The sequence below is a fragment of the Rattus rattus genome, chromosome 5, assembly GCF_011064425.1.
Source record: "Rattus rattus isolate New Zealand chromosome 5, Rrattus_CSIRO_v1, whole genome shotgun sequence".
In the NCBI taxonomy this organism is placed as follows: Eukaryota; Metazoa; Chordata; class Mammalia; order Rodentia; family Muridae; genus Rattus; species Rattus rattus.
Window position 1 is genome coordinate 56,974,373 of NC_046158.1, and position 12,204 is coordinate 56,986,576.

The following is a 12,204-nucleotide window of genomic DNA, read 5'->3' on the forward strand; positions in this document are numbered from 1 at the left end:
GCATGTCTTGACACAGTTCTGAGTCATTTCCCTGGTGTCCCCTTTGGATGCTGAGGGCTGGCAATCTGGGTTGTCAAGTGCAAGGTTTCCCCATGTGTTTTCTTGACTTTTTGGGAAAAGAATCTCACAGGACAGCTCACCTGTCTCCTTGTCCTTCTCAGCCCTACTTCACAGTTGTTATATAATCATATGGCAATTGTTTAAAATGTTTCTATATATGGTTTTGGAAATATTAGCATGCAGTTACAAGAAAGACAATAACATTTCTAATGAATTATATCAACTTCTCTTTCAGAAATTGATGAGAAGAGGGTGACCAACACACAAGAAGTAAGTTTCCCTATGTTTTGTATACATGTGTTAAAACACAACTGTGGTAATATCACAGTGTTTTTGTTCTTTCCTCTTATTCTGAGGATCCAACCCAGGGTCTCACACATAGTCTTGACCCACCATAATCTTTGTAACAGAATTCTTTGGCACTAGTCTACATCAGTATTAACCGTGTGGGTGATGATGACATAGATAACACAAATGAACGACCTAAATGAAGCTAGAGATAGTACTTACGTTGCTTTTCCTGAATGGGCAGTAAAGCAGTCTAAGGAAAAGCCCTGCCTTTCTCTGAAACTCTAAGCAATGCAAAAATGTCTAAGCTGAAACCTCAATTTTAGTGGTGAGACTTGTAACCCATAGTTTTAATTTCCTCAGTGTTTATATGTGAACATGATAGGCAGGCCTAGGCTACAGGAGATTCAGGAGTAAAGAGATGGAGGTAGGGCCAGGCACATCTTACAAGGTCTTTAGCTCTTTAGAGCCCAACTCAGCCCTTAGGGATTTCCATTAACACCACATCTAGAAGCCCAGCAGGCTCCAGGCAGGTACGGTGTTGGAAGAGCTGAGAGTTCTACATCTTGTTCTGAAGGCACACCGAACACTGACAACCTGAGGCAACTAAGAGGAAGCTCTCTCAGAGCCTACGGCTACAGGGACACACTTCCTCCAACAAGGCCACACCTCCAAATACTGCCACTCCCTGGGCCAAGGATATTCAAACCACCACTGTCCCATAGCTGACGTCCCGGTAAAATGAGTTCCTCTGGAGCCTTGGTAACCAGAACTTGTGGGCTAACCAAATAACATGCTCAAATAAAAATTCAGTGCCAGTCTGAACCTTGTACAGCTCTCAACTTTTTCATGTCTATATGCAGGTAGAATTCAGATAGAAAGTTGGAGGCAGGTGAGACGTAGGGATCTGCTAGACTACATAAAATGTAAAGAATTATATAGCTCCAGTAATGGGGCAAAGAGAGAATGAATGGGCTGCGGGTATAAATAGTTTTCATGATCATGACTAAGCATATGGCACCCAAGGAAGAAATTCTAGAAATTGCAACCAACCAAATAGCATTTTGCACAGTTTTAAACAATTTACTGAGACAGTCAGTGCAAAATGGCTTTGGAAACTAAGCACTTATGTGAAGCAGGTTTCATTATGTTTCACCTATACCCTACGAAGAGATAACATGACCTCTCTGTAGAGTTAACTTTCTACATATCTTAGAGTGTGTATATGGGGGAAAATGCATGAAATCCTAGAGGTAGTGACTGCTAATCAAGATCAGCCTGACATGACTAAAACAAGAACGATACCTCAGAATCATCAATCACCCATACAGTTAGCGTCAATGCAGACTGCTACCAAAGCACTGGTGTGTGAGACCCTGGGTTTCATCCTCAGTAAAAGGAGAGAAACGATCTCTTCTGCAGCTTGCTCAGAGACCAAGCATTTGTCAAGTATCTGTTTCAATTTTCTTACCTTTACTTTTCGATAGATTTATTTTGCATCAGTAAAGAATAAATACCATCTGGACGATGATTTCAAGGACAATTTAGCTTGCACAAACAAGTTAAAACATCAAAAAATAATTTCTATTTTCCTTAAAATTCTACACCTCAGATTCCTTCTTATATGAATAGAAACATAACACCGTCCCTTATATATATATATATATGTTGTAACTTTTTTATACTTCAGTTTTGCTCAGCAAAGATCACTTCAAACACCAGAACTCATTGATTAGGACCCTTTTCATTCATCACATTGAAGTATAATTTAATATGCAATTTTTAACTTTTCCTTTTGACACAAACTCTCAAGTAGCCCAGGCTGAGCTCAGTGTCACTAAATGGTAGTGGCTAGCCTTGAACTTCTGACCCTCCTTCTTCCATTTCTCTAGTAGTAGGATTACAGACATATACAGCTATCCTCTGTTTTATGATATGATGGAGTTCAAATACAAGGCTTCATGTATGCTAGGCAGCACTCCATCTTTCTCCTTTCAATAAACACATTGCTAAAAAAAAGTCACTTGGACGCAATCTGATTGATGAATGAACTATATCAATAATGAGAATAATTATTCATAACATAGAGATGATTCCACATGATCATAGAATGGTGGTTTTGATCCTAAAGTGTGTTTTTATTTTTATCCTTTTAAAAGTAAAACTTGATCTGGGATATTTAGGTGACAATGCTATAGAGCAGTTTTGATAAGAAAGGACTTAGTTTTTGGACAAACAAAAGCATATGACTTTACCTTATCATTCTGAATAAAAGCAGGGTTTAGATTGAATGTGGCTAATTAAGATTGTTTTTATGAATGAAGAACTCAAACTTTTCCTTTGCTACCCTCATTAATTATAGAGGCAGATAACATATGCATATATGTATACATTATATATGTCATATATATATGTATATATATATCACTGACATATTTTTGAAATATACCTTGTATCAGAACTCATATAATTTTTACAATTTAATTAATATCTTTTATTTTCTTTAAATAAACTAATCTGGAGGCAAGCAATCTGGCTTAATAGGTTAAGGCACTTGCCACCAAGTCTGACACCTCAAGTTTGATCTCCAGGACCTCCATTGTAGAAGGAAAGAAGCAACTCTACAAATTGTCCTCCGACCTACACACACGCACCATGAGATGTGTACACCCACAAGAATACACACACAGCAAACAAATGGGTGTAGTAAAAAAATTAGAAATCACCATACATGTGAATTTTATGATGGAAGACTCCGTTTGGTTCATATAGCGTGAAGGTCTGTGGCGTCACTGAGCGTGTCCATAAGTGATTACAGCTACAGCACTACGTCTCGACAGGGAGACCTCACAAAGCCCTTTGAGATACAGTGCAGTTTTGTCTGCTTCACAGGTCTGACAGCATTGTACTTGTAATGCACGTCTAATGCTTTCCATTTCCTTGTCCACAGTCCCAGAACGCATCCCCTAAGCAAAGGAAGCAGAGTGTGTACACGCCACCGACCATGAAAGGTACTGCTGGGTATCACTCTGGGGTGTCCTGAGCAATGGCTGTCAGGATTGGCAGGCCGTTTGCCTGCTGATCATGTATGCTTGTCTCAGCTGTGCTTCTAGCAACAGGGTGGAGGTGGGGAAGATTTCACCTCTCTGAAGCTCCGTTTCATCATGGGTGAAATTAGCAGTTGAAGAATTGGTAACTTCAGAGTTTCAGAACCTTAGAATGGGAGGGAAGAAATCAATTTTCAAAATAACGACTTTTTCTTTAATCTTTATTTATATTTTTCCTTTGAAAGAATTCTCCCCAAACCTCTGATTGTTCTTGTTGATGGGCACATGGTTACTAGTTTGTTTTCCCCCCTAAGTTAAGCAAAGCAGAAGAGTTGGGCTAGGTGGAGATGTCGGTCAAGCATCTCCTCGCTGCTTCACATCAGGAGCAGATCTACGGAACCCAATCGAGCACCAGTTTGCTGTACTTCAAGCAGCTGCCCAGATCACATCAGAGAATGCTGGCTCAGGGGCTGGCATCGCCCCAGAACTTCTCAAAATTAGAACTGCCAAGTAACATTTAAGTGTATCAGGATTTTGACAAATACTAGTTCCAAGAAAGGCCCCTTTTCTTTTTCACACAAAAATGTTCCTGACACAAGGCAGCGACTGTTCAGGCCAGCATCTCCCATTCCAGTTTGGCTGCCTGGTTGTTGGCGCAGGGTCCATCACACTGCCCTCCAGCTCTGACTCAGTGTGGAAGAAGCGGGGAAGCTTAGAGGTCTAAACCGGAGCTAGCGCTTCCACTTTTTATTCTTCTTTTCAGGGAGGTGGGATATAAATGGACCCATAGCTACTTTCAGTAAACTTCTGTCCTGTGCAGTCATAAAAGGCCGCGTCTGTAGAAAGAACAGTAAATGATGCGTTCATCTGCATTGTAGTTTATCCCAAGACGATTATTGAGTTCCTAGGTATCAGTGTCTAAAGATCAGTGTAGGGTTCATAGTTCTTCGTTGTGAGTGGTTAGTAGTTCTCAAGACACATCAGTTTTGGCATGAATGGACGACAGTGAAGATGTATGTGCAGTGGCTCAATTATTTCCTCTGTTCTATTTTGGGTTAGCTTAAGCTAAATAAAGTAGTACTGTCCTGGTGTCCTCAGAGAATAACTATATTATTTTGAAAGGAAAATCTTAAACTCAAAGGCCTAAGGGGCCACGGTGCTCGTTATTTTTAGCTCTCAAATATCCTAAGAATGTGGGACTCTAGCACTCAGAGAAGCTGCTTCTATCAAAGCATCTTTTAGTATAACTCCATCCTGCAGGGTCGAGAGATTGTTCAGCATCTGCAGCAATGAGTCCCGGCCTTAAGAAAGTATAGGCATCAAGGAGGCCTCAGGTATTGACACGAATCAGTTAGGGAATGTCTATGTCACTTTTCAGTGTACGATAAAAGAAAAAACCAAATTGGAATGATTTTCTCAGTCTAGTATCTGTTCCTGAAAACCAGTTTAACCAATGGTAACATATGGCCTCTTGTGAGCACAATGAGGAGATTTAAGCATGTTAAAGATGGCTGGACAAAGAGAGTGTTATTGAGACGCTAAACATGTTAATATGGCTGCCCCAAATGAAAGTTCTTCAGACTGCAGTGGAATGTTGCAGTGAGTGTAGACTGGTTTGCTGAGAGTGCAAAGCACCAACAGGGGCAATCAACATGAGCGAAGAAAAACAAAACAAAACAAAATGTGTTCTGAGGCGGTCTACAGTGAAGGAAAGTCTACAGCTTCCTGAAGGAGCCAGTGACTAACTGGCTAGAAAACCAAGAAGGCAGAGCCTATCTTCTTTTGTTTGAGGAGTTACAGGGTATGGAGACAAGGTAGAAAGGAATGAACTTCACCCTGCTCCTGCCCCTCACTAACCTACGGAGTATTTTCATTTTTCCTTTCTTTTGAAATTACTGTAGTACAGACAGTAGGCTTAGAAAAAGCATACTACTGTGTCCTGTTTGTGTCAGGGGAAAATGCAAAAGGGCAAGACATAAGGCAGAGCCTAGAATGCTGTTTGACCAGGCACAGTGTCTGGAGGGCTGTGTTGATGACCCCCAAGATCTCCAGTTTGCCACTAACTACTAAATTTCTTCACCCGGATGCTATCGGCCTTTATAAACTTAATATATCTGAACCAAACCTATAAAACTCTTCTCTGGTTTTCTCGATCTTGGTAAACTGTCCCTAGCTGTTCAGATAATTGGTCTACGTGGGTCAAGGAAAAGAGTTGGGTAGGTAAGGAAGCAGGGTTGGGTCCAGCAGAGTTGGAGGTGTGGGGATGACGATGGCCAGTACTCCACTGGACTGTGTGAAGTTACCTAGCTTCTTTCTGGGCACTTCAACTACTAGGAAGGCCCTTTCGAGTGTGTATTTATGACCTGTGCTGTTACTGCTCTTTTCAACTTTGCTACTTCCTACACCAAAATTCAATATTAGACACGTAAATATTTCAAGACTTCCTTCAGGTCTGTATCCCACCCTGATATCATTTTGTTTCTTTACACACATTCTCGATTTCCTAATAGTTTCCATTGTATCTAAATACATCTTTTAAAATCAACCTAATATTTCAAGTGAGGACAGACCAGCAGACAAAGAGGCAGCTATGTCTGAAATTTCCTTCATGCCCCCAAACTTAATTTCTTGATACAACCTCCACCTGATTAGCTTTTGCAGGCACCTATGTGCGTGTCTCGACAAATAGTAAGCTGGCCATGAATCTAAAATTTCTGATCCTTGGTCTTGTACTGATTTCCATATTCACCAAAAATTTCTTATTGTCAACTATGTCTTTTTTTTTCTCCAGCAAAATGGAAGTCAGAACTGTCATTTCAATAAGATTTTCTGTCTCTAGAGCCAGGCTGTTAGACTAACATAGCATAGATTGTCCTGATTCCACCTTTCACTTTGGTTTCGATTATCTCAGGGGTGAGCCATCCACAGAGAAAATAAATTTATCTGTCATATTCTTAATCCAAGCCCATTACAAATCTATCAAACAGAGCAGACTGCAGACAGCGAGAGCACCTTGGAGCACATGTGTCTCCCTCTGGTTGACACTCATTTTCATTGCCACAATTTAACAATTATTTACCAGGCATGATAATATTTTATCCCTTCAAATCAGAAGTCCTCAATCACTCTTCTCTGACAGGTTGTTGTGTTTTAGATATCCTGTGCCACAGTTTTTAAAACTATAGGGGCCAATCATAAATTTAAGAGGTATATTGTTCTTAAAAATGACAGAAGTTGACATTTTCATCAGAAGTGCTGCTTTCCCCTCACCCTGTAATCTAGTGCTTTATGATCAGATAAGGAGGAAGTTTTGATAATTATAATCAAATGGACAGCTGATGACTAGAGATTCCTGTGCACTTTCCTAGTATTTATTTATGTGGTGGGCAGCCTGCAATTTACAAAACAGCCAATTAAATTATTGTTGGATTGCTTGAATCTTGTTTTCTGAAAAGCAAAGTGAATTTGAATCCTGGCACAGGAAATGCTGACTTATTTCCACCCCGTGTGTGTGTGTGTGTGTGTGTGTGTGTGTGTGTGTGTGTGTGTGTGTTCTACTGGAATTCAAATATGTTCAACTGCAAAGTGGGTGCTATTGATTTAAGTGGAAACTTGAACATTAAACAGAGGAGCAGATAGAAAATCCACTTAGTGTGACAGAGCCCATTCGTATTATATTTCTCTTCTTAATGTAAGTAACTTATATGTTTCATTTACATCTTCTTCTCATTCTTTCTAATTTCTTGTAAAAGAAAAGTTCAGTTGCTTCAGTGTCCTATGATTGTTCTTCTCAGTTTGATGTATCGTGCAGACCTTCCGATCTGTAAGGCATTATAGCCCCTAAGCTTTTAGTTTATTTCCTCCCAAGATAGATGTAATCATAAATATTTAATCTTAATTTAGCCTCCTCTCACAAACAGCAATAAATGAAAATAAAAAACAACTCAGTGTAGGAATTGAATGCCCTAGTAGGAAAGGCTAAAATAGTTTTAAGAGTGGGGCCAAAGATGTAGCAAGGGGTATGAAGTATTACTGAAGGATGATCCATCAGGAAACATTGCTTGTCGTACTGATTTCAGAGAGCCAGCCTGACAACAAACACACAGATTTGAGTGATAACCATCAGGATTGGTAGATGAACATCTACGCTTGTCATCTGGGTAATCTTCAGAAAATCGGGGTCAATCTCTTTGCCTCCTCTCATCGCCATGGATTGCTAGGGAAACTGAAGCAAAAGGAGAATTGGTAATACCTAACATAGGCAAATCATACGTGGGTTCATTTTTAGGATTTACTTGGACCCTTAATGGAGAGTGAAGTGCAACCATATTCATTTCCATCAAAGTCTTGAGTTCGGCAGTGAGGTTATAGGAAAAGCATAGCCGTGAATGGAAGGGCTGGAGAAAGGATGAAGACCCCTGCTGCACATTTAGCCTTGCCCAGTGGATATGAAGACAGCTCTAAGGGTGCCGGGTCCTACACAGCATGAGCTCAAGAGTGACTAGGCTTTGATTTAGTTCAGCTACAGCCAAGTTTAGAAAGTTTTCTTTGACATTCTGGTTCCTTTTCCATACAATCTGGTTCTAGCATCACTTCACCCACTTGCTCCTCACAAACGCTATGTCCACTCTTCCCAGGTGAACCAATCCGGTGATCAGACATATATATATATATATATAGATAGATAGATAGATAGATAGATAGATAGATAGATAGATAGATATAGATATAGATATAGATATAGATATAGATATATAGATATGTGTGTGTGTGTGTGTGTGTATGTATGTATACAACAGGAGGCAGTGACTCAGGGGGTTCTCAAAAGGAAGCAGTCAGCACCACACCCCTCTGCCTTTACTAAGTACTGTACAGTCACTGAAGGCAAAGAGGTGGGGCAGGGCATTTGAGCTGCTTACCAGGCCTTCTCCACCCAACCATCCCTTTCGAACTTTTCTGACTCTCTGCAGCTTTTCTGTAGGCACTTATCACATCTGCTGTTCTAAATCTTGCTCATTCCCACTCACTCCGGTGCTGGTTCAGTTTATTTACTATTCAGGGTGGGGTTTGCTTGTTCAACTCAAGTTTTTTAGGTAGCAAGGCACATTCTAAATATACACAAATCTTGGTCCTTTTTAAAAACTATGCTTCTATTTCTAGACCCACTTCCTCCAGTGCTCTTTAATTACTTCCTCTGAGTCTTAAGTTTATCTTCCCTCATATCTTTAAAAATGGTGGGTGGAGTCAGGCTGGGAACTAAGAATGTTCCCTTCTCAGAAGTCAAGTGGATGCACCCCCCCCCTTTTTTTATTCTTTCTAAGATCAACACAGAGAGAAAATGGAGCAAAGGAAAGGCACACAAACAGACTTCTCTTGCTATGTAGTACTGCCTTAGGATTGCAACATGGGATCAGCAATTTCATCAACCTCATGCCACTTAAAGATTTGAAAGTGACACCATCACTTATCAATATATTCTCACTTCATTGTCTTAATGCAGTTACCTGTGTTTAAATTAGTCTCCTTATATTTACGGGCCATTCAAATAAATAGCTTTCAATTTTACAAACGACTTGCTGTCTCAGAGGTGTGTGGGTGGTGGGGGTTGGAGGAGATGAGTTTCTATATTTGGTTTGGGTGGCTAAATCCAAACCAGCATGTTCAGCTCTTTCTCAAATACACAAATGGTTGTACTTAATTGGGTAACTCCCTGTACCACAGTTTTGAAAATCACATCCGAGACCCTGCTTTGCGCTCTGCACTCAAGTGCTATGGCTGGGAAGCTGAGAAAGTTAATCCCAAGTGTGCAGAAGGCTGTGTGCAGAAGCAAGCCACAGTCAAACTGAGCACAGCACGGCAACTCCTTCAGTAGAGATGTAAGCAGATTCACCAGGGGACGTGGACAGATCCAAGTGTGACCCGGTGGGCAGGAAGTAAGGCCACTATGGAGTCTCAGACTCCCAGTCATATTTACATATGCTGTGGAAGTAAAACAGAAGTGGCCATGGAAAATTGGACCCTATCGTTGACCATCTGTTCATGGAAACGGAGAAGCATTTACGATTACATTGTCTCAGGCACAGTTAAATCCTGCATGACTTGTCATTGGAACCAAAAGACCCAGCCCTGGTTCTGGTGCTTCAAATTATTGGTCATGGCCACTCATCTAATACATCTGTATAACGGAAGGGCAGACGCTAAAGACAGAGGACGGAGAAGAGAAACTTAATGGATGTGATAGACTCTGAGGAAAAGATAAAGGAGGTGAATGATCCTATGTCAGACTGTGAAGCATTGTTGAGATTTCACAAATAGGGAAGCAAAGGGGACGTAGAATCTGCAAAGGCAACAGAGCACACCAGTGATCTGATTGACTGCTGTCACACTTTCAGTCCTGAAGAGGGTTCTGGGAAAGGCTCTTCCAGCAGCAGTCTCTGCACTGAGCAGGCTGGTTTGCACGAGGAGTTCTCCTGTGGCACGTGATCTCTTCATGGCATGTCTGGCCTGCAAGGCTCACTGCTGTTAATGGTGGTTCTAGCTTTTTGCTATGAAGATATCTATTAATCCTGCCATGCCTGGAATCCAAGGAACTCAGAACACGGTGACTCTAGAGATGCGATAAAGCCAGAAGGAGACAAAATGAACTTCACCAGGCCACTGGGTATCCATCTTTGTACTGCCCAGCTGTTCTTGACACTAGGAGATGTGTAAGTAACTTCCGTTAACAGGTTTGTCCAGGCCTCACCTTTTAGCGAACTGGGACATCTGTACGCATTGGAATCCTTTCGGAAAGTTCCGGTTCCTATCTGCCTTTCTTCCTAACATTACTTTTCAGTCAGAAGGATTTCCGCTCAAGTCACACACTAGACACATGGATTATATATTTTGGAACGGTTTTCGAGTCACAGAACATCTGGGGAGTCAGCACATATCATTTCCAGGCACTGTATACCTGTCATCGCTGCAATCTGTTTCATGCACAGCAAATCTTGTTACACTCTGTAAACCAATGTAGGTGTTTGCTTTGTACTTATCTTGGGTTGTTTAATGTTTTGGTTCTGCTCCTGAGAGTTATTCAGTAATTGGGTTGCATACGGACCGCATTATGTGCAGTTATTATCTCTCTACATTTTTTTTTCTTGACTGTGACTTGACAGGTTCTCACTTTTCTTGGTTGGATGACCTTGAACCTTTTGAAAATATTGGCTGATTATTTTTATGGGTTAACTCTGTATTTGGATATCTCTGGGGATCTTCCCGTGACAACACTGGTAAAGCATCACAGAGATAAAGAGACACTGTCCTAACAGGAGGTCAAGGACACATAGTCTCAGCATAGGTTGAGACCTGGCTGAGTCCGGGCTCTTAGGATTCATTTCTTTCCCATTTTCAAGTTCATCCTGATTGCCACAATGAATAGCCAAAGATCTTTATACTTTAGTGGAATTTAAAATTCATTTAAATTTTACCTGTATAGGTGCTTTTGGTCTTCATTGCATGCAGTACCACCGGAGCCAGACGAGGGCATTGGATCTCTGCAACTGGAGTTCTGAGTGTGAATGTACTGCCATGTGGGGTCTGGGAATTGAACCTTGCTCCTGTGAGCCACCTCTCTGACTCTCTTAATGGGAATCTTTTTTCATAAGATCTTTTCACCCTGGTTTCTGCAAATTACTCAGTTTCCTTTAAAGGATAATCTTTGCGATTAGATTAAAACATAAATTTAATTTAAAAAGGCAATTGTGATATAGTTCCTCCTGTGATAACAATGTTCTCCTCAAACTAAGTTTCCAGCTAATCTTGTCTTTTCCCAGTGCATGCCCTGTGCCCATCTACCCTCTAGACTGATGAACCATACAAATCTCAGTCTTGTTTTAATTCCTCCAGTTATTTCAGAGAAAGGGGAGTAGATCTTGGCTTCCTGTTACCTCACTAGCCTCCTCAACTGGAACTATTTTGCTTCCTTTCTCTTTCTTCCTCCCACCCCCACCGCTGCAGTGCTAAACTTCGATTGATTCTTTGTAAATATACAGAGCTATTGTTCGACTTCTATTGTTTGACTATTGTTTCTCAGTGCTTTGTCCTCAGCCTCATTCCTGTAGAAGGTTTTTCCCCTTGACTGGATTCTAAGTCCTTTGAATTATGACACTTTAAGACTAGCGATGAATTCCACAGAGGCCTCCGTGTGGTTTCTGTTATTCCCGTGAGCTAAGCTGAGTCTCAGGACAGGAACGATGTCAGGTGCATTCTCTTTCATCTTCCATTTGTATTGCAACAGCTCGTAATAAATGCCGAATCGGTGGGTAAATAACACAGATTTAAAAAGTATAATAACAGCTTAATGTTGCCCACATTGAAAAAAAACTATCAGTTTGTGTGTGTGTGTGTGTGTGTGTGTGTGTGTGTGTGTGTGTGTGTGTGTGTGTGTTTTATTCATTGACTCAATCACTACGGCATGCTGCAAGCATTTATAAAATGACTATTGTCTGCCAGGTCACAGATTAGATGCTGGAACCGAGATGAGCTAAACGTCATCTCTGTCAACAGAGAAAATGTCAGATGAAAAAGTGAGCTGTGTGGAAACTAATTATTGGCTGCCTGAGATGTATTTGGATGGCAGCAATTGAAGGCAGAGGAGGAAGCACCCACCCCTGCCCACAAAGTCCAGGAGAGGCTCCGCAGGAGAAAGAGACTTCTGTGCCAGAGGTGGGTGAGCAAGCTCTTAAAGAGAGGAGTGGAGGGTAGACACCAGGGGGATGATCTGCCAGAACTGGACACAGGCAGACTGTGTTCCACACACTGTGAGCGG

At 41.2% G+C, this 12,204-nt stretch overlaps 1 protein-coding gene across 3 annotated transcripts in view; it reads left to right on the top strand.

Annotated features, from left to right (window-relative positions):
- The window catches only part of Ppp1r1c (protein phosphatase 1 regulatory inhibitor subunit 1C), a 94,783-nt gene that overhangs the window by 46,670 nt on the left and 35,909 nt on the right, over positions 1–12,204 (top strand). For 2 of the 3 annotated variants that reach the window (XM_032901970.1, XM_032901971.1), the window contains exons 3-4: positions 296–330; positions 3,299–3,359. The exons of the other annotated variant lie outside the window; for it this stretch is intronic. In XM_032901970.1, the coding sequence (XP_032757861.1) occupies positions 296–330; positions 3,299–3,359 (96 nt within the window). The remainder of the gene's footprint in view (positions 1–295; positions 331–3,298; positions 3,360–12,204) is intronic. 3 annotated transcript variants of the gene reach the window in all.